The sequence below is a fragment of the Ambystoma mexicanum genome, chromosome 14 (genome assembly GCF_040938575.1).
Source record: "Ambystoma mexicanum isolate Mex_15411 chromosome 14, UKY_AmexF1_1, whole genome shotgun sequence".
Taxonomy (NCBI): Eukaryota; Metazoa; Chordata; class Amphibia; order Caudata; family Ambystomatidae; genus Ambystoma; species Ambystoma mexicanum.
Window position 1 is genome coordinate 25,138,867 of NC_090940.1, and position 27,674 is coordinate 25,166,540.

At 47.4% G+C, this 27,674-nt stretch overlaps 1 protein-coding gene across 8 annotated transcripts in view; it reads left to right on the forward strand.

Annotated features, from left to right (window-relative positions):
* Nucleotides 1–27,674, forward strand: part of RALGAPA1 (Ral GTPase activating protein catalytic subunit alpha 1) — a 1,128,412-nt gene that overhangs the window by 165,748 nt on the left and 934,990 nt on the right. For all 8 annotated transcript variants that reach the window (XM_069638431.1, XM_069638437.1, XM_069638433.1 and 5 more), the window contains exon 6: nucleotides 6,537–6,714. In XM_069638431.1, coding sequence (XP_069494532.1) covers nucleotides 6,537–6,714 — 178 coding nt within the window. The remainder of the gene's footprint in view (nucleotides 1–6,536; nucleotides 6,715–27,674) is intronic.

Consider the following 27,674-nt stretch of genomic DNA (forward strand, 5'->3'; position numbering starts at 1 on the left):
CTTCCTGAAACCCCTCTCCCTCGATTTCTCATCAACTGCAACTGAAACTCCTAACCGCCCACACCCCACCTTCAAATCTCCCGAACCAAACCCGATCATCCTAACACACGCAGCTACCCAATCCCGCCCGAAGCCTACCAATCTTCCTGCACGCCCACTATTCCCATCGAGCACCACCCCCCAACCCTCTCCCTCCCCAGTCTCCACTCTCTCCGCCACCCCCATCAGCTCCAGCTCCGAAACCAACCTCGCCTGCCAATGTGAACTGCATCCTATTTAATGCCCGATCCGTAGCAAAAAATAGACACTGCATCTTTGACCTCCTCACCTCTGACAAACCAGACCTAGTTTTTATCACTGAAACTTGGTTCTCTGACGACTTTGCCCCAATCGCTAATGAAGCCTTCCCCCCTGACTACTCCCTCATCCCACTGAACCATCCCTCCAGAGGAGGGGGAGTAGCATTCGCCTTCAAGTCTCTCTTCCATGCCTCAATCATCGACAACCAACCTTCCATTCCTTCCTGCGAATCTCTCCTTGTTGGACTATGCCTCACCCCGTCGCTCTCACACAGCTTCCTAATAATCTATAGGCCCCCTGGCTACGATAGACAATTCGCAAACAACCTCTGCGACTCTATCGCCACCCTTCAACTAAACCATCCGAATATCACCCTTCTTGGAGACTTCAACATATGGCTCGACATCCCCAACAACCCTATGACGCACTCTCTAGTTGACGGTTTGGACGCAACTAACCTCCAACCACACATAAACGGCCCGACTCACTATAAAGGACACACTCTTGATGCCATCTTTAACTCCAACACCCTGATTCATTTAAAGCCCCCCACCCCTATCCTCTGGTCCGATCACTTCATTCTCTCGTTCACCATTCACTCACCCGACCCCCTCCCCGTGCTCGAATCCGAACCTCCGAATCTACGCAAATGCTGGAAAAAACGAATAATCGTCCCGGACCTAGCCGATGCACTCCTCCAGGCTGCACCACCTACCTGCCAACTCAACAAACAACTAACCCCTGATGCCTTTGGCGCATGGCTCAACGCATCTCTGATGCGGCTCACACCCCCTTGCAAAATATCAACCCGACGTGGCCTCTTCCCCAGATGGTTCACTCCCGAGTTGAAGATCACTAAAAAACTATATAAAAACCTAGAATGCAAATGGCAGAAAGACAAAACCCAGGAGAACAGGGCCACCTTAGCCCGACACCTTTATCAGTACAAAGCCGAAATCCGGATAGCAAAAAAAGCCCACTACAACTCCCAAATCCTAAACTGCAAAAACCCAAGCAAAGAACTCCACAAAATAATCTCCGAATTCACCAATCCGGCTTGCAACACTGCCATCCTGACTCCCTCACAATCACTGTGCGACTCACTCTCCCTCCACTTTTTCACCACGGCTCTTGAAAAAACAAATACTCTAGCCACCAAACTGGCTCTCTTACATCCACCAAGCAATTCTCCCCCCACATACCGACCGGCCCTCCAGCTGCGACCACTACGCAAACAACGTTTGAATCCTTTAGTCTAATATCGCCAGAGCAATTTCTCAAACTTCTATCTGCCCGCAAACCATCTGGCTCCCCGCTGTACCCTTGCCCAGCCACAACCCTCAAAGAAATTCTCGCTTCCACCTGCGCAGGTGAACACGCAAGATCCATCTTAAATGCCTCCCTCTCCTCTGGTATCTTTCCCGACGCATTTAAAACGGTTCATGTCAACCCTCTAATTAAAAAAACCTTTACTCGACCCTCTCGAGCCCAAAAACTACCGCCCTATCTCAAACACCAGATTCCTTGCCAAACTCATTGACCGAACCGCCTACTCTCAACTAAATGCCTTTGTCGAAGCCAACAATCTCCTAGACCCTGCTCAATCAGGTTTCAGAGCTCGTCACAGAACTGAAACCACCCTAACCTCAATTTGGGACAACCTTAAAATGACGGCAGACTCCACGGGATGTGCGGCACTAATCCTTCTTGACCTATCCGCCACCTTTGACACAATCAATCACTCAATCCTTTTAGACCGCCTCCGCTCCCTAGGAATTCGTGGAACCGCTCTTAAATGGATAGCTTCATTCCTCAAAGATCGGTACCAAATAATGATGCTCTCCACCTATACCTCCCAACACGGGAGTCCCACAAGGGGCATGCCAATTCGCCCTCCTGTTCAATATCTACTTGATCACCCTCCCACCAATAATTAGTTCACACAACATCCTGTGCTACAACTACGCCGACAACACTCAACTAATTCTAAAACTCCTGAACTCAAAACCCAACTCCCGACCTGACCTGACCTGACCTGGCCTCCTGCCTCCTTGACCTAGAACTCTGGATGACCCAAAGCCACCTCTTGTTAAACCCCTACAAACCGGAAATCATGGTATTTGGCAACCCTGAACTACCACACCCACTTCCCTGGCCATCCGCCATGGGCAACTCACCGACCCCCTCCAACTCAGTGAAAAATCTTGGATGCACCCTTGACTCTTACCTAACACTCTCGCGCCAAGTCAACAACGTCTCAAAGTCCTGCCACTACCACCGTAAAACCCTTAGGCGCATCTTTCCATATCTCTCCTTTCCCAACAGACTCTCCGCGGTGCAATCAATAATTATATCAAGACTGGACTACGCAAACCCCCTATACCTCGGAGTCCATGCGTACCAACTGAATAAACTTCAAAGGGCACAAAACGCGGCGGCCAAATTGCTCCTTGCGCTCCGCCCAAGAGACCACGTCTCCCCAGCCCTTAAGACGCTGCACTGGCTTCCAGTAGCCCGAAGAGTGACTTTCAAAACCTTGTGCATCTCCCATCGAGCACTGCATAAAACCGGGCCTCAATATCTTCAAGACAAGCTAAAACCCTACCACCCCCCACGCACCTTAAGTTCAAGCTCAGCCGGCCTCCTAGTCATACCAAAGACAAACTCAATCAGGTTAGGCAGATCATCATTCTCAGCAATGGCCCCCACGCTATGGAACTCACTTCCACTCCACATCCGCCTGAGGATTTAATGTCTTTTCGTAAACTACTGAAAACCTGGCTCCTCCCCTAAAACCAACCCGTTCCAAACTAACTCAATCAGACCAACAGCAACTCAATGACACCAATCCATTCAAACCACCTGATGAGAGAAACTCACAGATAACAACCCTAATATAAATTAGAAGGACAAACAGAATTAAACAGATAAAGTAGATCAAAGCAATGAAATGGTTAATAAGAGTAACTCATACAGAAACAGTAAAGATATTTAAACTCCAGACATGGACAGAATGCATGCGGAATGAACGAAGTGAAGGGCGTGGACGAGTTACTTAGAATCGATGAAACGGGTGGACCAAATGTACGCGCTGAATGGAAGAATTCATGAGTGGAAGAACAGATAATTACTTAGTTCGAAGAAGTGTCGAAATCAAATGAATATGCTGATTGGATGAGTTATGGAATGGATGAACATGTTGAGTGGATGAGTGTGTAAAGCGACTGAGTGTGTACAACGGACGAGCGTGTAGGCGGGTGAGTGCGTAAATATAGAATATATAAATATGCCATATATAAATATAGAAAGCGAATAGAACGCAGGAGTGCGTAAAACGGATGAATGTTCAGAACTATGAGCATAAATGGGATAAGTGTGTAAAATAGAGGAGTATGTGGAGCAGATGAGTATGTAGAGCACATCAGTGTGGATAACGGATGAATATGCAAGCGCAGAAAGTGTGTAGCTCGCTGGAGCAGATGAATGTACGAGCGCGTAGAGGGGATGAGCGCGTAGAGGGGAGTAGCGCCTAGAGGGGAGTAGCGCCTAGAGGGGAAGAGCGCGTAGTAGGGATGAGTGCGTAGAGGGGACGAGTGCGTAGCGCATTTAATTGCACGACATATATAGTATGGTTTGGAATGCAGAGAACGTCAAAGAGCATATAACCCATCATATCACACCACCACGCTTACTCTCTCCTTACATCACCACTCAACTAGAACACAGAGATACTATGACACCATTCGGTATAACTGTTCTCATACCAACATCTGCCGCTCAGTCCACATCATTCTAAGTAATCACTGCTGGTTACACAACCCCTAGCCAGGCGTTCTCCTCAGGCCTAACACAGCCACATCCAGTCTGGATAAATCCTGCCAGATCGAACACATACTCCTGATCTCTCAACCATCACACCTACCGCTAAAAAGCAGCTATTACACGGATACCGCATGAGCTGCACACATACCCGGTGCTCACACGCAGCTTTTGACTCTCTCCACTGATCTGAACTTCGGTTCCCAAGGGCGTTCAACCAACCAGCGCCTTCAGACCATACCAATGGTATATAAGGCGCTATGTAAATGCAAAATAACAATAACTGACATAAAAACAGTAGTGAGGACATGGTCACTCCTTTATGTTTGTCCTGAAGAAGGTCGACTAATCATCAGACCACAGTAGTTGGCCATCTATCGGCCGAAACACATGTAGAAAGAGGGAGTCTATATGAGAACCTCAATGGACTTTTGTGCATATTGTAAAAAATCGAAGAGTGCAACAAAATTATAGAAATGTGTTGTTAAAGTGATGAGCGACTGAATTAACAGCTGTTTATTCTATTCACTAAAAATTGTTGGTGTAGGAGTGTGCGTATAGTGGTATGAATGTGTATGACAGGTGGAAAATAGTGATTGTATGAAACTATAAGAGCTCTGTATGGTATTGGCACATTTTATGGAAAATATTGCTTTGGTAACATTTGTGGAAAAATACATTTTGTATTAAGTTTTGTCTAGGAATTGTGTGGTAATTCAGCCTCATCACCAGGATCCATCTCTGTGATTATATAGATGTTGTTTGCCTGAAGGACCGTTTGGTATACAGGTACCCTTATTGTTGAAAGTCTCTCTTTAATACTACAGTACTTGTATTCAGGATAGCAAGTTATTTTCTTGTTTCCCAGGGGGCGGTTTCATCTACTAGTTTTCTTTCTCATTCCCCAGTTCTTCCTCAACCTGTTGGCTTGGGTCCCAGTTTGTGTATAATCTTTTAGAGGTCTCCGCTCCTAAGGTATTGTCAGGCATTGGTCCTTTCTTTCGCTCCCACTTTGCATTAACCTTTTCTCTTGTATTCCAACCTTCGTGGATATTAGCCATTGGTTTTAAGTTTGTTTCACAATTTCTACTGAGGCGAGCAAACTGTGACGTGTAATGATTACCTCGAGTCTTCCCGTGGTTACCATTATGCCTGTTACCTTCTTTCTCCAGGGGGAATGGATTCAGAAGCCTTCCTTCTCAGGGACTGTTTCCTCTTTTGGAACGCTGATTGCGTTCCCTCTATGGTGCTCATCTTCTCACTCTCTCGTGTCTTGCTGATGGTATTAGCAACATTTTGCAGACTACATGTTCACCCTGGTTTCTTTCCCGAAGTCTTGCCACCACCTTCGGTTGAGCGTTTAATCAAAAGGCTCGCTGCTTTGCGGGTGCACCGCCATTTCGCAGGCTTCCTGGTTCTCGTCACCAGTTGCTCTGAAGCTTGGTCCCCCCATTAGTACGTATGTGGTTCTCCCTTGTCTTTTCCTTCTCTTCCCTTCCTGGTTTTATGTATGCCGTTTAACGTACTTGTCCCAGTAAGGAGGGTGTGTTGATTTAAAGGGACACAATCTTCTAGTCTCAAATAATGATATCCTTAGGAGTTTCTTCGTCCCAGTTTTGACAGTCCAGGTTTTCAGATATTGTAAAACCCCATGTATGCCCTGATGTGTTCAGCTGGAGGGAGTCCTTAACGGGAACGGTAGTCCTTGTCCCCAAAGGGGACCGTCTCTCCCAGTGAGGTCCCACTTGTCTCTACCCTTAAGGGAGGGTATTGCAGACTAAGCTCACCTCCCTAGCCTATAAGGGGGAGACTCCCCTTTGGGGAGAAGAGACACATTCCCTCGATCCATCAAACCTTCAAATGTTTGAAATGATGCGTGGTTGTGATTGGAGGCTGAGTGGAGGCTCAGTCAACACATTTTGTATGAGACAGTGAAATCTGCACCTCTGCAATAAGTCCCAAACTCGAAGCTGAAGAAGACCGTTGGTAAGATCCACTTGGGCATCTACCCTAGATCTCACTCGCAAGTGCGGTAGGATCTGTGGATTCCAGCGATCCCAACAGAGTGCTCCGACCGGGTTGAGTTGACCTGAATTCTCCCAGTGACACTAACGTGTCCCCAGTGTAACCCTGTACCCCTTAATTGCCTTTTTTATCTGATAAATTGTGTGGACGTTCCCTAATTGAACATCATAAAAGTTCTGTAACTGTTCTGCTCTTCCCTGGAGCGTCTACCCTGCTACATTGACCAATAGGAGAGTCTGATGGAGTTGGGGCCTTTTTGTCAGTAGTGCAGTCTCACGCCGCAAAGGCAGGGGCAGATGGAAATTCTCTTAATAGTGAACGCACATCCACTGACGTTTGTGCTTATTTTTGCTAACTATTCGCCTCTTGTGTTTTTTTTCCCCCCTCCCCAGATCCGCCTTGAGGGGCTGCGGCTCTTCCTGCTCTGGTTGCAAGCACTCCAGTACAACTGCAGCCAAGAACAGATGGCCATGTTTGCCTGCATCATCCCCGGTTTCCCCTCTCCACAGTTGGAGCACGGGCACCGCACCCTGGAGAATCTCATCAACCCGCCCCTGAACCTGCAAGAAAGTAAGCATTACTCTGTGTGAGGAAGAAAACCCAAACCTGAGCCTCTTGCATGAGATGTGCTTTTTTGCCTTTTTCTTGATCCCCATTGGAAGCCCCCTCACCTGAAGCCTCCTCAGGGATACAAATTCCCAATGGGCCCATTGAAGGCTGCCAGGCTCCAAGAATAAGGACATCCCAAAGCACCACGTTCCCTGTGCCTGTCTCCTTGCATACCAGGCTGCGCTGGCTCAACTGGTTGGATGCAACCTTCATACACTATAGTGGGGTACAGCCTACTATATCCCAGTGGTGTAACTATAGGGAAGCCCAGTACAGAGTTAACAGATAAACCCTGTTCCTAGTCCTGAATGTAGTGAAAACCCTGGAAGACGTTCACAAGTTGAATGTGGCAGCCCTCATCGATTGGGCGGCTGCCAAAAGTGTGAATACATTGTGATAGTCTCATATGTAGGGCCAGTAGCTAAAGAAGGGGCCATGAGGGCCAATAGAAGCCACCTGCTAAGTGAGGAAACCCCTGAAAGTGGTACATGGCGGAATCTCTCCCCTCCCCCCAAGGTCTACCCCAACATTCCCCAACCTATGCTGTAGGCAACCCTGAAGCCCCACTTAAGTCAGAACTGTCTGAGGGAGGGTGGTCATCGCATATGTTGATTGGGTAGACGTAGTGTTCCCCTCCGTGGAACACCGACTGGGGCATTTTTGACATGATCAGAGACGCATTGACAAGTGGCCTTCAGGACATTACACTGAGGGTAGAGCTGGTGCAGCAGTTACACCAGTCAGAGATGACCCTTTGCAAGCTCACCCCCTAGCAAAGAAAGTGATAGAGGCAGCGACAATTGAGGAGCTTGGGGAAGGTCGCGGGCATGGTGTCTGTGGAAGTGATTACCCACTGGAACCAGGCAGAGTTGGTGTGGTGATTGATGACATTGGAGGAGAAGAAAGCAACCGGTGTCTGACCTAGATAACCCAGTCTCGGAGGGTGATCAAGACCGCAAGGAGAACTTGTAAGGAGTGGGTTAGGAAAGATTTCACTTTTAGGCAACTTTCCCTCCGTTTCTATGGACCCCCAAGCTTTTATTTTTGATTCTGACCTTCTTTTTGCAGTGCAGTGAAGCCATCAGCTTCATTCCTCTGGGCGTTTGCTCACATGTTATGGGGAAACTGACCAGTCCCTAAGGCGGTCAGTACTGGGAAACATTGCTTCCCCTTTCTTGTTACATGTTAGCTATTTTTTGGGTAACTTTGTAACATTGCACAATGCATCTTTCAATGCAGTGCAATGGGGTTATTTTTATATGACCTCAGAATTCACTAAGAAGATTTTTTGGTTGCCTTTAATGTGCCTAAAAGACAAGCTGGTGGCAGCAGTTGCATTTTTACTATTTTTGTAATACTTTTCTTTAGCCCTACTGTGTTTACCACGCTTGGCTGCGAACTGTGGCTAGTGTCCCAACATGGCTGTGCCACAAGGATTTTTCTTGCTCCCTGAGCATCTTTTTCAGTGCCATTCTTCCTGCCTTGCCAGGTCAGGAAATTCCTTTCAAGGTCATGCACTTGCCCGGGAAAGCCTTGGTTTTCGCCGGCTAGTGCAGAGGTGTGTGTGTGTGTGTGTGTGTGTGTGTGTGTGTGTGTGTGTGTGTGTGTGTCCGTCTCCCCCCCCCCCCCCCCCCCCCCAGGGATTGGGTTGGGACTGTCTGGTGCCAATCCATATACTAGTGCCTCCTTAATGTCTGGTGTGCATGCTTGCATGAGACCCACAGTGGTTCCTGATTGGTCCACTGCTGGTGTGCATGAGCGACACAGATGATCTTGCCATTGGCGGGCTGAGTCTGAACACTCACCTGACTTTGGGATAAGAAGGTGTCCTGCAGCCATTCTGTGAAAAGCTGCCATCCGTGTTTGGTTACTAGCTGTGGCTAGTGTCCTACAATGGCTATGCCACAAGGTTTTCGTTTGTACCTTGGCCGTCTTGTGTTTTTGACTTCTTCATTCCCTTTCAGGTCAGGAAAATCATTTTATGGTCATGCACTTGCTTGGGAAACACAACAGTTTCGTGGGCTAGGGCAGGGCATGTGTGAGAGGATCCAGGAAGTGGGCTGGGACTGTCTGGTCCTAATACACAACCTGGCTCTAGAAAGTCTGGTGTACATGCGAGCAGGAGACCATCATTGGTCCCTGATTGGACCAATGCTGATGCCCATGTGTGGGGCAGATCTTGCCATTGGAGGGCTGAGTCTGATCGCTCACCTGACTTTGGACAAGAAGACTCCTACAGCCATGCCTCAGACATCCTGGAAGACGTTTTGCAAGGAGCCAAGTATCCTGCATTTCTGAAGACTAATGTTCGAGACCATGGATCCGTCCGAAGAAGCCCTGGCAACAAACTTCTGCCGCTGTCCTATAAGAGCCCTGTCCGGCAGGAAATCTTTATAATTATGATTGGTTATTCATAACATGCTTAATACCCAGACGCTTCTAAGCGCGGACCCAGGGACCGAACCTGTGTTGCTCACGTCTTGCTTCCAAGGCGAACGCATTGCACCCGAGCTATCCTCCCGAAACAGAGAAGACCTTTGTTGGAGCTTCGACCCTTGGAGTGGAGGGAACATCCATTCCAGTCGTCTGCTTGGTGTCCTGTGTACCAGAGCCTTCAGAAGTGCCCCATAGCCAATCTGTGGTTCACCAGCACTTTGGGGATCAACAGCTTGTGCCACTGGACTCATCCCTGCAAAATCTCGTGGTTCCAGCATCAAGGGGACCTGAGATACGAGGCAAAGTCTGACTGTGACAAGTGTGTCCCCCTGTGTTGCCTTGCACCGGTGGCCTCCACCCGAAACAGATTTCCTACATCCATTCTTGTGCTGAGAGGGGCCCTGCATTGTGTTCTGCTGCATTGTCCATGCTGAAGACCTTGCACCAGCAATAGTCGCAAACCGCAGAAGTGCTCGCACCTGCAACCCCTGTGCATTGAGGACCGGAGCTGATGGCGTTGAACTTGACCCTGCACCCTCGAATATCGGTCGGTATCTCCCCCTTTTAAGAGTTTGGTAACTTTTTGAAAGTTTTACAACACTTTGGCTTTGCCAGTGCTTGCTCGCACAAGTCTGGCTTTGCCAGTGCTTGCTCGCACAAGTCTTTCAAAAGTAGGGGACAGTTTTGTTAATTATAACAGTGAGTCCTCGGAGTGTTGGAACAATTCCCAGGTCCCTAGGGCCCCTACCCCCATTTTTAACTGCTTCACAAACTTCCTTGGAACTTTGAACTTTTGGGCATAAGGCCCGATTCAACATCGCACTGGACGGTTTTGTGATTCCTGGGACCTGACAATTCTCTGATTTTTGTGCAGTATTTCTAGAATTGTTGCACTGTCTAAGTGGATGTATATATGTGTTTTGTATTCGTTTGTGTGATAGTAACTACCTGCTTATAGTCATTTTTCATAGTGTGTGTGTGAGACCATACAATAAATATTATTTTTAGAACTACTGTTTAAGGGTTATTCTTACTTGCCTCTCCTCTCACTCATTGTAGACCCCTTACCAGGCTCGCCCTTCCTGAGACTTAGTCCTGACCACTCGCCTTGCTGCCTGGTACTGGTTTGGTTCCAGCTCTCATAGGATTGTCTTCTATTCATCTCTCCACCACGTCCAAGTATAGAAACTAGTTCTAACAGAGCGTGCTCGGAGCTTCAGCCCAGAGCCTTGTAAGGGCCAGAGGCCGTTGAGGAGAGGGGGCATAAAGTAGCCTGCAGGGGGCTGCAACGAAGAGCCTGACAGAGGCCAGAGAGCCAGAAGAAGAGCAGAGCCGGTGGTGGCCTCAGGTACTGGAGGGTGAATCTTAGCTGGTAGGGAAGAATAATTTCACTTTGAGAATCTCCCATGGTGGTGGAGAAAGATTCCTGCTGGTAACGGTTATTGGGGTCTGTTAGGAAATAGTTTTTCTGCACCTTTTCCTTCATTGATTCTTATGGTACGCCATTCTTTTTGCTTGTTTTGAACCCTGTCCTGACTTTCTGGAGGTAAGAACAGTCTTCCGCTTTACTTCCCTTAGGGAACTTTGTATCCTTTTTATATAATGGCTTTTTGGTTACTTTAACAATGTGCATAAGACAAGCTGGTGACCGCAGTGTGATGTTTACTGTTTTTTGTGATTCTTTTTTTTCTTGTGCACTTTTGCATTTAACACAAGTGGCTACTAATGGTGTCCAGTGCCCTAAAATGGCTGTGCCACAAGATTTTTCGCTTGCTCCTTGGCTCTGTTCTGTGGCTGCCTTCCTGCCTTCTAGGGTCAGGGAAAAGCCATATATTAAAAGTCTCTTCCCTGGGAAAGCGGTGCCTTTCACAGGAAAGGGTGTGTGTGTGTGTGTCTGTCTGTCTGTCTGTCTGTCTGTCTGTCTGTCATAAGAGGGTGCTAGGACTGCCTGGTCCCAGTGCCCATCCTCTGGCTCCCAAAAGTCCGTCACTGGGAAGATGTGATGACCAGTGGTTGTCCAGGATTGGACAACCACTGGCTGCTCGAATGGTGCATATACTCTCCATTAGTGGCCTTGGGCATGCTCCCAGTCTCAATCTTGGATAAAAGGAGGGCTCCTGCAACTGTTCATCAGATAATCGTTAGAGCCAGGACTTCTACGAAGAAGAGCAAGTCTGCTGACGATCCGAGGCCGACTCCGGCAGCGGACCAGCATCAACCAGATCCAGTAATTTAACTTTTTTCAAAATGGATTTTTAGAATCCTGCCTGGTGGACAGATATTAGGAGGCCCACTAGTTGTAGTGAACAAGGCAACTCTGAGAGGTTAGTCAAACCCCAATCACTGTAGCAGAGGAGAGCAGTCAAGGCTATTCTCAAGAGTGTGAGTGTGAGTGGGGTCAGGGGCCCTCAATGAGTCCACAAAGTGAAGCACACAATTCAATTTAATCTGAGGGACCTCGACGCGTGAAGGACCAGGGGTACAGTGGACGTCCCACTAGGGATAGTATTACTGGCACGCCCTGTCGACGTCCATTTTCAAATTTCGAAAACTACTATAATACTCCACAGCTTCCACTAGATGTCGGCCTATGCACAGCATGTGAATCTAAGGAGATACAAGCATCAGAAATACAATTACAGTGAGTAATGTATCCCATATAGTCAAGTTGGGTTCTAGGGAATTTCATTCAATGACTTTTACCAAAAAGGAAGGTAAGTGGTGATGCAACAGAATGGAACTAAGTGACTAGAAATATACCCTAACTTTAGACGTTCACTCCCTATAAAGAGTGGGGCCTTGTGCCCAAGGGTCACAAAGCTTCTTCTCAAAAAAAAAGTGGGCACATGCAGGAAGAAGTCTTGTGTTGATGTAATGTTCCAGAGAAGATATTCAACAAAGTTACTGGTAAGTAAAAAGATGTTCCTATCTTTGAGGTACAGCTGATTTCAGACGCGATGATCAAAAAGCGATGGGATGGAATAACCAAATCTTATTCTAAGGATAACGGGGGGCAACGGAATGCATTGCGATTACTTGCACCCCTAACTCTGATTTTCCCAGATGACAAGATGGGAGGATTGGGCGTTGCCTCAGGTAAATATTCCCGTTGTTCGTTCTAGTGAGAGATGCCCAGGAGCATACGGGTGCAAGGACTCTTCCAGTCCGTTGCAGGAGCAGAGTGCGACCCTTGGCGAGGAAGAAATGTAGAAAGCACTGATGAAGACCTTCAGGACACTTCACAAGATGGTGGAATAGGAGTTCAATGGACACAGCACACAGGCTATGGCAGGCGTCCTTCCACTCTCTGTTGAAGACTTTCCAGTGCATGATCCCTTGAAGCTGGGAGGCAGAAAGGCGACTTATGCCACAAGCTGGTGACAACCAAAGTTCTAGTGATGAACGGTGACTGTTCTAGTGAGGTAGCCCACTGGAGAGCTGGTCAGTTCACCCGGTAGTCCCTGGACACTTCCGAAGGCTCGGGACATCTGGATCCTCAAACGTGTCGGGAATGGTTGGTCCTACTAGTCCAAGGGTTGAAGTACCACGCTGAGCCTTTGCAGTTCAGGTAATTCAGCAGGGCTTCACCAGGCCAAACGCAGGAAGGGATGCTGGGTGTCTTTGGGAGTCGGCCACTGATCTTCAGTCGGCTGCTCTTCTACACTAGGATACTTGGCTGCAGCGCTGAACTGAATAAATGGCTGCAGGAGTCGTCGACTTATCCAAGATTCTGCCTGGAAGCAAGCCCACCAATGGTTTGGATCTGCACCATTCAAACTGTCAGCAGTGGTACACACACACACACACACACACACACACACACACTCTCTTTCCTGACTTGGCAAGGCAGAAAGGAGGCCAAAGAACAATATGGCCAAAGAAGAAGCAAAAATCTCCTGGCATGGCAATTTTAGGACAGTGTGGACCATGTTGGGTGTAGAGGAATCACTCATGGGCCCACTCCGGCCCTCTTTTTAAATTTGCCCATCAAAAGTTTGTGGCTGCCTGCGCACCTGAATAGAGACAAAAAGGTAGGATGAGACAAGCTGTGGGGGCGCGGAAATCGGTAATAGTGCCAAAGAGCACAGAGGGACTTTAGTAGATGGAGGGCTGGATTGACCAAGGAAGAGTAAAGCAAAGCCATGTCATCATGATGTGACCCTGGAATTTGGGGCAAGAGAAGTCGGAAGTGTTGGCAATGGGACGAGTGAAACGAGAGTGACAGGAGATGGACAAGTACAGAGTTGCCAGCAAAAGAGGGAAGAAAAGTGGTGGGTGCTAAAGAGAAAGAGGGGCAACCATTACAGGAGAACAAAGGAGGAAGAGTACAGTAGCGATATAATGGTTAAGTTGTGTCTTATAGCGCCAGTTCATGGTCTATTTGCAGTTTTGGACAAGCACAAAATAAGATTGGTTAGTAGGCAAGGTTAAAGGTTGCTTCACTGTTGTGTTGATGTATGCAGATCGGATGGACCATTGAAATGTGTACTGGTAGGGAACTTTGGTGGGCGCCCAGAAGGGATCCCCAAGTGCCGGTATCTTGCAGGTTTGCAGCTAATGAGGTGTGCTTTGCAAGAAAGGATTGGTTAAGGTTGTTTAAGGGGCCTTTGTGAGAGGTCTTAGTGTTCTAGGGCGAGAGTATTGGCTTGTCTTAGCTGCAGTCTGAGCGTTTGGTTGGCAGTGTATTTCAGTAAGAGGTAGAATGGTGAGTGGATCATGAGGTGTCACAAAACCAGTGGTCCTACACCAGTGGTTTTCAAACTTGGGCTGCCCCACATAGGGTGCCCATAGAGGTTGTCTGGTGGCATCGTGAGATTCATTTGAAAACAGATGAAAACGCGCCCTTTCTATTCTAAGTTACAAGTAAATCTAGCATTTGGTATTCCCCTGCCAAAGATATTTCAGTAGGGTTTGATTACCTTTTTGGGTACGTCCCTGGGAGCATCTGCTCGGATCCTCGGGAATGACAATGACCGCATTTTGGCAGTTGATATTTGTTGTGAGTTTCCCCCGTAGAATAGGGGAATTGTTTTTGATTTAACATTTATTGGAATCCTGTGGTCAATCGGGGAGCAAAAATTAATAGCCAGCCATTAGTCACTCACCACCTCAATGCTATACATACACACAGCACACAATTTCTTAATTGCCAAGATTCAAATATTGCTAGCTAGTGGAGAGTTCAAAATGTGCGCCTTGGGTGAATTGTGAGATAGCTTTTCCTTTTTCAAAGACGGTGAGTGCATCTCATCTGCTGCACGGCCCCATTTTGTGTATTTTGGCCATCCCGCGAGGCACAGAGCAGCCGTTTGCAGTCCTTTCCCCCTTGCACCCGCTTCCTGCTTCCCAGCTCCCTCCCGCCTCCCGACCCGCCCACCACCCTTCCAATTGGCCATCCTCCATCTAACCCAGACCATTACCGACCGTCCACAGGGCAGCCCTCTGCCCGTGCAGCCCCTGCAGCTAAGGACCCGAGGCAAAGGACGGCTCGTACAGTGGACGGCGCCTGATCGTATCTGCAGGTATCCGCAGGAGAACCAAGAAGCCAACAACAAGTAAGTGTGGCAAGGGCAGGGCCAGAAGCAACTACTTCAGGCCATACTACCCTACCACTCATCTAACAAAGCATCACCACCGTAAATTCATTATATTTGCATTCAGTAACTGTCCTTTGCATGTTAAAGTTGCATTCACAAATGTACCCAATAGCCTATGTGTGTATTTAGAAGTTATACCCAATAGCCTCTCTGAGAAAGGTTGCATTTGAAGTTGTGCCCAATAGCCTCTGAGAAAAGTTGCATTTGAGGTTGTGCCCAATAGCCTCTCTGAGAAAGTCCAATTTAGAAGTGTTCCCAATAGCCTATGTGTGTATTTAGAAGTTGTGCCCAATAGCCTCTCTGACAAAGTTGCATTTAGAAGTTGTGCCCAATGTGTGTATTTAGAGGTTATACCCAATAGCCTCTCTGAGAAAAGTCCAATTTAGAAGTGTTCCCAATAACCTATGGGTGTATTTAGAAGTTGTGCCCAATAGCCTCTCTGAAAAAAAACTACATTTAGAAGTGTACCCAATAGCCTCTCTGAAAAAAGTTCCATTTAGAAGTGCCTATGTGTGTAGTTAGAAGTTGTCCCCCAATAGCCGCTCTGAGAAAGTTGCATTTAAAAGTTGTGCCCAATAGCCTCTCTGAGAAAGTTCCATTTAGAAGTGTTCCGCATGGGGCAGACGAGAGAGCATGCGTGGGGCAGACGAGAGAGCATGCGTGGGGCAGACGAGAATGCGCAGGGCGGGGTCAGAATGCATGAGTGCGTGCAGCAGACCAGAGTGTATAGACCAGACGTGGGTGCATGGAGCAGATAGGACCGCACGGAATGGACTGGAGCGCATAGAATTGCATGACGTATATAGTATAGTCTGGAATGCAGAGAACGTTTGAAAGAGCATATAACCCATCATATCACACCACCACGCTCACTCTCTCCTTTACATCACCACTCAACTAGAACGCAGAGATACTATGACACCATTCGGTATAACTGTTCTCATACCAACATCCGCCGCTTACTCCACATCACTCTAAGTAAACACTGGTGGTTTCACACTCCCCAGCCAGGCGTTCTCCTCAGGCCTAACGCAGCCACATCCGTTCTGGATAAATCCTGCCAGAACTAACACATTCTCCTGATCTCTTAACCACCACACCTATTGCTAAGAAGCAGCTATCACACGAAGACCGCACGAGCTGCACACATATCCAGTGCTCACACGCACCTTTTGACTCTCTCTACTGATCTGAACTTCGGTTCCCAAGTGCGTTCAACCTACCAGCGCCTTCAGACCATACCAATGGTATATAAGGCGCTGTATAAGTGCAAAAATAACATAACCTAACATAACAGTAGCCACGTTTAGTAGATATATGCAGTAAAAGAAAAGTCCTACAAATACACCAGCTTGTCCTTAAGCACAAATAAAAAGGAAGAGACTAGGGTCATACAAAATATCCCCACTGCACTGCATTGTAAGATGCTGTGTGCAATATTAAAAAGATGCCAAAAAGGGGGAAACCTAGTTTCCCATTAATGATAGTCTGACGGACTGATCAGTTTCCCCATAACAAAATGAGCACAAGGCCAGCTTCCCTGTAAGACGTCAGAACAGGTTCAAAAACAAAAGCAAAATGTTTGGTGGTCCATAGAAGATGAAGGCTAAATTGCTAAAAGAGAGATCTTTCCTGACAGGCCCGATGAACCCCTGCTCCTGTACCTGATCTAAGACAACCTTTTTCGGTGCTTCAACCCATGGACTGGTGGGACCAACCAGTCTCGGCCCCTGCTCAAGGATCCCTGCCTTGGAAACCTTGGAAAATGTCCCTGGACTGACCAGATTCTGACTGGATTAACTCACTGCAGCTGCCATTGTTCCGAGCAAGACCATGGAACTTTGCAGAACTTCAGCGTATGCCACGCATCGCCTGCCAGCATCATTTCAGCCGTCACTCCAAGGGAAGCTGTGCTGGGGATGTTTCTGTGTTCACTGCTGTACGATCACCTTTCGCCACCTGAATGTGGTTCCCTTAGTTGGAACAATCCTTATTCAATCCTCTGAGAGGTCTCCTGAGGGGATCTGCACCACAGAAGTTTTAGCTCTTCTTCATTTTGAGTCTTCATCTGGAAGCTGATGTGAGCCGATTCCTTTGCACCGCTCTGACTTAAGCTAAATCCTGATGCCGAAAGTGACCTCTGCACCTGTGACCCCTGGGCCTTCCTCACCCGAACCAAGTGCAGAAGATTGTGTCTCCAACTGATTCCGGAAAATCTGCAGTGGTATCTGGAAGAAAAATAAAAGGGGGTTAAGTTAACCTACCTGTTCCCCAGCCCCCCCACTCCTCTGTGCTGCATAGGGTAACATTGGACATAAAGTAATTGTCCCTAACTCCCTATGGCCTGGACTCTGATGGAACCTGGGCAAAGGATCCTCTGGTGGGTCTTCTCTTATGAATATGATAGTTTGGTACTTACCTGCTTTGGGGTAAATATTTTACATTTAAAAACTGCAGAAAGTACCACCGCCATCCGATGCATCATTTCTCAAATGCCTTACCTGAAGAAGCTATATATAGGAACTTGTGATGTTTGGGCACAAGGCCCCATGCCATCTTCGGGTTATACTTTGTAAGATTGAGGGAAGCTGTAACAGTGCTTATCTTTTGTATTTTCCATCTATTTTCCTTATATCGCAGTGCTCACCTGTTGAACACTGGTAACTAATTCATATGCGACTTCTCCTATTTGGTGAATGTAATATATGTTCTCTATGATTTTGATTGATACTTGCCTTTTATTTTTATATGCTTCATGTGTAAAATAAATGCCTAATAACTTTATTTTGATATACTTACTGTCTAACTTGAATTACCGGTGTTGCTGTATGTGGAGTCATTGTAACCTGAGATAGGGGTGGGCGAAATTTCTGCCCATGAAGTGAAAAGTGGGAAATTTGCACTTGAATCGGGTTCTGCCCGTTCCACGAAATCACCATTACGGTTCCACTGCCACTCACGTTTCACACAGAGCGTGGCTTTGCCTTTCCTTGTTTGCTTCGTGTAGCAAGACCATAAACTTTAAACTGGTCTTTCTTTTGATTCGTGGCAGTTTTGCGCAGCGACACAATCTTTCTGCACGTCTTTTTTTTTTTACTCGTGCTAGTTTTGAGCAGCAACACAATCTTTGTGCAGGTCTTTTTTTGATTTGTGCAGTTTTGCACTGCAGCAAGAGAAAGTTGCATTTTTTTTTTGTTTTCATAACAGATTCACACAGCGGCACGAGAAGCTTTGTGCTGCTCTTCTTGATTTGTGATAGCTTCGCACAGTGATGCTACAAACTTTGTGAGGCTCTTTTTGATGCGCGGTGTGGCGGAAATGCGGTTTGGGATGAAGCGGATGGAAATTTGACAGATTTTGCTTTTGCGGCTGGCAGAACAGAATCTTAACAATTTAACTCGGCCCTAGCCAGCTCTCTCAGCCTTGCTAAGATCCCTATTCACCCTAGTAGAGTGGCCTCCCAAAATCCTGATTTTGGAAATAGATCTTAACAGTACCCTTGGGGCAATCCTAAGGGGCGTGCAGTGTTTACATCTATGGAGCCCATGACTGTGATTCACATGCAGAGGTTAACTACATTTGCATAGGGAGCAACCACTACGGACAAGGACGGATTGTGCTGGGTTGCTTTAAACACTGTAAGACTGAGCGGGAACTAAAGGAACAGGATTCTGTTATGCGTACAGGATTTGACTGGGACTTTGTTGTGAGCATAGAACCTTGTGACATGATTTGAACCTTACTCAGTAGCTTAAACTATGCCTGACCCTCCAGGGTGGTTGCATTTCTCAGGCAAAGGGTGAGTTAAGTTTGCCAGTCGCGCTATAATCGACATGAGGAAGAGTTCAAACGGTTCTGTTACATTCTGCGGTGAGCACGTGGAACTCTCAACATCCTTAGAGCAGCCTCATGCGTTTCCCTATGCAGTTACAGTCCTGGGACTAGTTTCTTAGACACTTAAAGTGGACCTTCATTTATACTAGTCTCCTGTATAGTTATTAAAAGCATTAGCCAACATACTTTCTGCCTCATTCTGAATTTGGCAGTAATTAGGCAGTAAATCCGCCGAATGACCACCAAAATCAGTGACTGCCACTCTGTCCCGGGGACTCACCAGATTCTTAGTGATAGTAGGGCGGTGGGAGTCCCCATTTCTAGATTCCATAGGACTTCATGGGTGCAGTCATTCTGCCAAGGTAAATCCACCGATTTTGTGGCGTTTAAGTGGAGGATTTACCTCCAGCAGCATGCTGGGGGTAAACCCGCCGCTTCACGGCTACACTCGTAGTTTGGTGGTGTGGTAAATGCAGTGATAGTCCCGTTATCTCCAAAAAAAAGTGTCAGTGCTGGAATTACCACCACTTTATCACACTGCCAACTTGTAATGAAGTCATTTGTGTACTTGCGCAAAGACAGTCCCTATTTTTAAATGACAACATGAATTTGTACATTACTTCAAAACCATGTATCATATGCACTGTTCATATTTAAATATGCCTTTTATTTTTTTATTTATTTGTTTTGGTTTATACAAGAAAACCTTTACAAAAATGAGAACAATCTCAAAGAATGAGTGCATGAAAAAAAGATTTAAAAAACTGATTTCAGAAAAAAAAGACAAAAAAGAAAAGAGAAAAAGCAAATAAAAAGCAATAAAGCAAACCAAGGGGTCCCTCCAGGAACAGGGGTCAAAGCAGCAAACATTTAAAAGTACGAAACATGTTTTTAGTTTATAATGGCACTTATTTTCAATACTTGTACTATTGTTGCTTTTAACATGATCTCTTGACCAGCAATCGTTCTGTCCCAAAAAATCTCTGAAATGAGGCTTTCCTCCTTGGCCACGAATCTTCTGAAGAGCAACAGTCTGGTTTCCCAAGTGCCTTTGCTCTCCATTAATCAGTGTCTTATTGTTTGTTGGCCAGGATGTGCACAATGTTCACAGAGCTCTCTATGCCTTTTATGGTAAAGAATTAAAGAATGTACATCAAACTTGTTCACACAATATTGCATCTACAAATATGACATCCCTTGGTTCAAGCCTTCCTCTCAAATACATGGGCAAATCCGTACCTGTGAAAAGAAATGTTTTTTTTGTAATTCATGCGCAAATGTGTGCTATTGAAAAAGAAAGATAATTACTTCTCTGACAAAAGCCTTGCAGAATGCTAGTGCTGCTTCATTCCTGCAGAGGTTTGTTAAAATAAAATGTACTAAACACACTTTCTATGGAAAAACTAAGTATTGTATTATGGTCTCCAGAAGTGAGCAAATGGCCAAAGCAGGCCACGTTTATAAGTGCCTAAGATAAGTCCTTGCGCCTTTTCTCCCGATGATGCCCCTTAGCGTCACCTGTGTGCTGCCCGATTCCGCTCCCTCATCAAGCTTGCGGCGCTCTGAATGGACCACCTGAAAAGAGTGCCTTGACAAGATGTCGTAAGATCTTGTGATACATCATCATCATCATTTATGCACTTTCCATGGTCACATGTCAAATCTATCTAAACGTTTTGGATGACAGCTGTTTAGTCTTCTGGAGTCAGCAGGGTTCTTCACTGATGCGCAATGGTACATCAATAATACAGAGTATGGAGTCAATGACCTGCCACTGGAGAGGCCCCAGTCGGGGCCTCTGGCTCCATTCATGTAGAGATCACGGTCTCTGGCATTGCTATGAAGAGAATTATGCAATGAATGAGCCACTGAAATGCTCTGTGCAAAGATTGGTCTGTTCCGGGTAACTGGTGAATGAAAGCCAACCGAAAAACTCTTGTGCCAGGACTACTTAAAAACTCTTACAGCTCTGGCTCACAAGCACATGCTTGGCATTTCACAAAGCTCTTAGCAAAGAGACTTTGGGCTTCATTTATTGTTCTACGCGGTGTGGCAAGTCATAAACCGGAAACTGACAATGCAGCATTCAGGGTTAAGTATTTTCTTTGTGTTAACATCCAGAAAAAAACCTTAAGCTGCCCCTAAAGTTCTCAGCCCTGCTCTAGAAAGAAAAGGAGTCTAAAAGGGTACTTGGCAAAATGTCCTACAAAATAATCACTCTACTGCCTAGAAACCTGTTCTGGCCTGATTTCTGTCCCAACCGCTATAAACAAAAAAGAGCCTAACTTTAACAAAGGTTTAAAACGAACCTTTGCCCAACAAAGGGGTGGTGGCTGATTTCTGGCCCCACAGTGTCTGTCCTTTCATCATAAAAGCATTCCTTATCCTGTTGCACAGTTCAAGTGAAGCCACCAAATGTGTCTTCCACTTTCCAGGATTGAGTCTTGCACCCTGGATTATTCCAGCATTTGTCTCAATCCTGGTTCGTAAGTCCACACAAGGTACTTTCCTTGGGCTCCTCACCAAAGGAATCTCGTGATTGTTTCTCCAGTTCGCTTCTCCATTGTGTCCCACATCCCGACTTGCGGGTCTGGTTCTCGTCATCCCATCTTGTGCTATGACTTCTGCTACCCCGCCTTGGGGTCTGGTTTGGCCTTTCGGTCCGGCTCCATAGAGCGACTGCCTTCCTTCTCGCTTTGTGCAAACCTCCTCCGGACATGGTCCTCTCTGCCAGCTCCTGACAAGTCTGCCGGAGTGGATGATCCCTTCCTGCTGCCCTCCTGCCGGGTTTTGGAGTTGGTTCCTCATCACGTCGCTCCTCTGCTGCTCGGGCGGGTCACGTTGCTTAACAGCCTCCTGGGCTGGACTTCTCCTGTTTCCATCTCAGCGGGGACACGCTGTTCCACGGATTCGACCGCAGCATGGTCCGCAACTCCGGGTGTGTGCCATTCTGCCACACCTCTCAGGAGGTTTCTCCTCCTCTGTAGCTCCGGGTGCTACCTTACTCCTCTGTTGCAACGCTGATTTGTCTTTATCCTACACACAGCCAGGGGGAGGGTCTACCTCCCAATCTCCTTTCTGGGGTGCAGCTGCTGCTTGGAAAGGGTCAGAAACCATTTAAGCTATTTGTGGAGGGAGTTGTAAGTTATTATACAGATTAAGTGCCATATAATCAACAAAACTGTTTGGCTCTTCAGACAAGAGAAGATGACCTATATCCCTGTCTAGGGATTGCTTGTCCTCTAAAGGGGGGGGGGGGGGGAAGAGTCGCTTCCAGTGGGATCCCGCTTGGGGTGTTAGTGGGCTCATCTCCCTAGTCACAAAGAGTGTGCCTCCTCCTAGGGTAGATGGCACGAATTCCTTGGATTTGTCACAAAAGCCAAGCTTTATTTTAACAGTGTTGTGCAGCTCGTACAGGAGGCGCACGTTTGCTGGGGTGGTGGGGATCCTAGGGATGTAGAGCCCTGCTCAGACCCTAGGGATGTATTGCCCTGCTCCCCGCTTGGCTGTGCCAGTCCCTAGGGATGTAGACCCCTAGGGATGTAGACCCCTGCTCCCTTCCTGGCTGTGCCAGTCCCTAGGGATCTAGAGCCCTGCTCCCCGCTTGGCTTTGCCAGTCCCTAGGGATGTAGAGCCCTGCTCCCTTCTTCGCTGTGCCAGTCCCTAGGGATGTAGAGCCCTGCTCCCGTCTTGGCTGTGCCAGTCCCTAGGGATGTAGAGCCCTGCTCCCGTCTTGGCTGTGCCAGTCCCTAGGGATGTAGAGCCCTGCTCCCTTCTTGGCTGTGCCAGTCCCTAGGGATGTAGAGCCCTTATCCCTTCTTGGCTCTGCCAGTCCCTAGGGATGTAGAGCCCTGCTTGCTTCTTTGGTGATTGAATGCTGTGACGATTCGCAAGGTATCATCACTTCTCCCCAAAGGGTTGCCCTTTCCCATGAGGCCAGGGAGGAGAGGCTGCTAGCCAGTAGTCCACCTAGGGGTGGTATAATGCGAGAGAACCTCACGGGGAGGGAATTCCTCCCCGCACCCTCTGGGGATGAGGACGATCACCTAGGTTATAAGGTTATAGCCCTAGGTTACACCCTAGCCTTTCCTACGCCCCACTCTCCGTGCCAAATCACTTCCTTGACAGTAGACCCATGTATTTCTGTAGCGCAGGAGAAACGGCCGCAACAGAAAGTACCAGGACAAAGATGAGCACAGAAGGCAAGAAGATTACTAACTGTGCTAGTACTGGTACGAAGTGGCCATCGAGAAGAATAAAGGAAAATGAAAATGTGCCAGGGGTGGGACTAGCAGCAATGTATAAGAGAGGAAGGACTGAAGACTTGCTCAAGCCCAGCCAGGAGAGGCCGCGGGTGTGGAAACCATCCAGAGTGGGAGTCTCAGAGCAGAGGATGCCGGCAAAGCGCTGAGGGAGTTCTCTGTAGGTCCAGCTGGAGCAGACCGGAACACGAAGCAGGAAGAGGGCCACACAGATTTGTAGATTGCGGAGCCGCTGCAGAAGCTGAGGAGAGATGTCCGAGAGCCGGAGTGACGCGTCCCAGTCAGCCCCGGTGGCGTACCGAAGTCCCAAAGAATGTAATGAGATTTACAAGAGACACAGATGGGACACGGGGTGGGGAAGAAGGGACGGGTGGAAGAGAAGAAGGCTCGAGAGGCTCTCTGCCGGCCCAGTAGTTACAATCAAACCTTTGGGAAGGGCGCATTGAGCATCCAAGGAGAACATCCTTGTCACAGTGGTGGTAACAAGCCCCCTGACCACCAGAGAAGGGTCTGGGACCCTAACACAAGTGAATCAAGCATCAGACGAGAACAATCCTTGTTGCAGTGGCAACATTAAGCCCACCGACCACCAGAGAAGGGTCTGGGATCCCGACATGAGTATATTAAGTATCCAAGGAAAGCATCCTCGTCGCAGTGGCAGAGAAAAGTCCACTAAGGCCCCAAGAAGTACTTGGGACTTTGCTAATACCAGGAGAAGGGAGTCCTTCTCCTGGTCCTGAAAGTTGAAGAAACTGAAAGCCCTTTTGGATGAAGAGATGCCAGGGGAAGGAAGTCATTCCCCCAGGCTTTGGTGTGAACTATATTGGAGTGTTATTTCAAAGTTTTGTCATCCAAGCTTTATTCTCTCAATCTATTGAGACTTCTTTAGTACAGGCCAATGTATTTAATACTGTTTTACATTGAAATTATCCAGAAAAAATCCTGTTAAACTCCAGTCTTGTTCGAAGAGTAGCCCCAGCCAGACCATATTGCCCCAGGCATGTTGTTCAGTTCGATCTTAGACTGATGTCCCAGGGCTATGTTCAGTCCCTAATAGCAGCCCTCAAACCTACTAATGATTTACTGTTGCTGATGCCAGCATGTGCGGCGAGGCGTGTGGCTCTGGAGATTACTCCATGCATGACTCATTTCATACCTACTAAGGATGTACTGTTCCTGGTGCCAGCATGTGCGGCGAGGCGTGTGGCTCTGGAGATTACTCAATGTATGACTAGATCATACCTGCTAATGATTTACTATTGCTGATGCCAGCATGTGCGGCGAGGCGTGTGGCTCTGGAGATTACTCCATGTATGACTAATTTCATACCTACTAAGGATGTAGTGTTCCTGATGCCAGCATCTGCGGCGAGGCGTATGGCTCTGGAGATTACTCAATGTATGACTAGATCATACCTGCTAATGGTTTACTGTTGCTGATGCCAGCATGTGCGGTGAGGCATGTGGCTCTGGAGATTACTCAATGTATGACTAGATCATACCTGCTAATGATTTACTGTTGCTGATGCCAGCATGTGCGGCGAGGCGTGTGGCTCTAGCGATTACTCCATGCATGACTCATTTCATACCTACTAAGGATGTACTGTTCCTGGTGCCAGCATGTGCGGCGAGGCGTGTGGCTCTGGAGATTACTCCATGTATGATGCATTTCATACCTACGAAGGATGTACTGTTCCTGATGCCAGCATGTGCGGCGAGGCGTGTGGCTCTAGAGATTACTCCATGCATGACTCATTTCATACCTACTAAGGATGTACTGTTCCTGATGCCAGCATGTGCGGCGAGGCGTGTGGCTCTGGAGATTACTCCATGTATGACTAATTTCATACCTACTAAGGATGTACTGTTCCTGATGCCAGCATGTGCGGCGAGGTGTGTGGCTCTGGAGATTACTCCATGCATGACTCATTTCATACCTACTAAGGATGTACTGTTCCTGATGCCAGCATGTGCGGCGAGGCGTGTGGCTCTGGAGATTACTCCATGTATGACTAATTTCATACCTACTAAGGATGTACTGTTCCTGATGCCAGCATGTGCGGCGAGGTGTGTGGCTCTGGAGATTACTCCATGTATGACTCATTTCATAAATAAATCACTTGGGCAGGGCCCTATTGCCCCTGAATCTACAGAAAGCCATTGTTAGGCCACTTCTAAAAATAAATATATATACAACTCTGGGAGCTGTAGCCAAACCAGTTCAAGGTAGCAGGCAAGTGGTCTAGGCTAAGTCTCAAGAGGTGGTGAGCTTGTAAGGGGTTCACAATGAACACACACAGTGAAGTAGTCAAGGAACACACTTAAACAGGTATACAAATACTTCTTTACTTATGGCCAAATAACACAGTGAAAAATTAATACTAAAGGTTAATATCGCTCAATACTAGAAATTATTCATATATATAACTACTGGAGTAGGGCAAAATACATATCAAACCACTGAAAGGGAAGGTACAGATAAGTATTAGCACTACAAGTCCACAGAGAATCACCCCTAACTTCAGAAAACCAACCCTAAATTGTCTGGGGCATTGTGCCCAAAGGTTATGATATGATATATGATAGTTTATTTATAACAAGCTTAATAACCAGAGGTTTCCAAGCGCTGACCCGGGGATCTAAACTGTGTTGCTCCGTGTTGTCTTGCTTCCAAGGCGAGCACGGTGCAGCTGAGCTATCCTCCCAAGCAAACCTCCATACAGTTTTGTGAAGCAGGAAAAAATGAAGGTAGGGTTTCTGGCGTCCAGTGAACAGTTAGCAGTGTCAGGGGACGAGTTAAACTAGCTAACAAACTTGTTTGCAACTTTGAGTGCTTGTGTGAACAAGCACTGGTAAAGCCAAAGTAATCTAAAAGTTTCTAGAGGTTATCAAACTTTTAAAAGGGAGTTAGGGGAGCAGGTAAGTATCGCTATTACTCACCCCCTGTACTACGATTCTCACAGGGCTTGGCAGGTCGATTGAAAAGGGTCCAAGGTCCCCTTTTCCTGCCGTCGGCCTCAGCCCATGATTCCCAGGGCTTGCGGGTCCGAGCCGCACTCAGGTCGGTGTCTAATGCTGGTGCAAGGTCTCCCAGTTGAAGAATGCAGCAGAACTCTATGCAGGGGCCCTCTCAGGAGAGGAATGGACGAGGGTAAGCCGTTTCAGACGATGGCCACGGTGACGCAACAGGATTCACTTTCCGCGGTCAGACGTTCCCTTCTATCTCAGGTCCCCTTGATGCTAGGACCATGAAAATTCGCAAAGGCGAGACTTGCTGCACACGCTGAAGATCCCCCAAGTTCCTGGCCTCAAATCTTGTTAGGGTGGTTTCTCAGAAATGTGCCAATTCTCTCTACCTTAGAGACCCCCAGCAACTTTGCTGGATTTTGAGGATTTGATTTTTTTAACCTGGGGAGAGAGATCATTTTTCCCCACTCTCTCATGTATTTTAATGTGATTTCTGAACTGTTTCTTTCAGTTGTGGAGTCTGACAAACTCCATAGGCATCATCTCTTACATTGTGGCACACAGCACGTTCAGTGCAGTGACACAGGGAAGTCTCTTAGATTTCCCCAAGGTTTAACTACCGGCTCTTTGGCTAAACTTCTGTTTCCAAGAGCAGTAAAGTGAAATTGACTTTACTTATATTTGTAACTTTGTAGACCCAGCACACACGTAATATCCCCTTTGTCTAGCTTCTCATGTAACATTTTTTGTTGCCCTTTCCTCACTGAATGGCTGGTGGCAGTGGTTTCGTTTTTACTACCGTGGTGTGCATTTACTGCAGGCTGCGTTCGCAGCTGCAGTAAAGCACCCAAGGGTGCAATTTTTGGCAAAATGGCCCTGGTCTTCTTTTTTCACCATTTCTTTGTAGAAAGGTCCTTCTTGAGATTTACCAGGTTTTGTCCCTTTGTTCGTTTTACCTTTGGCGGGATTCACGAGTGAAACCTGCCTCTGGCTCCAGGGTGTCTGGCGGGGGCAGGAAATGAAGGAGGTGCCCGAAACTCCCTGTGCGTAGTCTCCTAGGAGACCCAAATGCAATCTGTGATGATTGGCTGGCTGACTGTCAAGGACAGCCACGCTGCTGGGTGATGACAGCTGGGCTGGAACGAATGGGCGAGAACTGAATAAAAGGCGAGTCTCTTTACTTGGAAGGCAGAGTCGACCACTGGACGAAGGAACCGAAGAAGAACTTGAAGAGGACGCCTGCTACAACTCCTGGACCATTGGTTTGCCCGCTGAAGTCCTCCTGCAGTGCTGAAATGCCAAATTTGCATCGACGGAGAAGCCCCTGCAAGGATGACTTCTCCCTTTGAGTTGGTGGGACCAATCAACTCCAAAGTAAGTCACCTGGACATCCTTCTCAGAGCTTGTTAATTTTCCACAGAGTTCCGGCTGGAAACCGTAGAGCCAGGGAGAGGAACACCAGTTTATGTGCATTGCTTTTAAGTTGACCAAGAGCTCCAGCAAGATCCTCCAGACTCCCAGGAAGCAGGAGTGACCAAGCCTGAGCCCCCTCAACAGAGTGCATGACCCCAGAAGCAAGACAAAACAGCCAGGAATTTGCGGTAGACGCGGGGAGCTGAAACGCTGAACAGCCACTGAAAGTGAAGTTTGCCAGTTGCAAGTTTTGACCGTCCCAGTGCAGTGCAGAAGTCCCCCGACATCCTCCCTCTTGTCCTCACGACTGAGGTCCAGGAACAGTGAGATCTGCAGAGCTGCACAGGAAGAGGAGTCATCTGCTGTATCTATTCTTCATTTTAAAGGTACTGTACAAAGTCTAAGAGAACTTG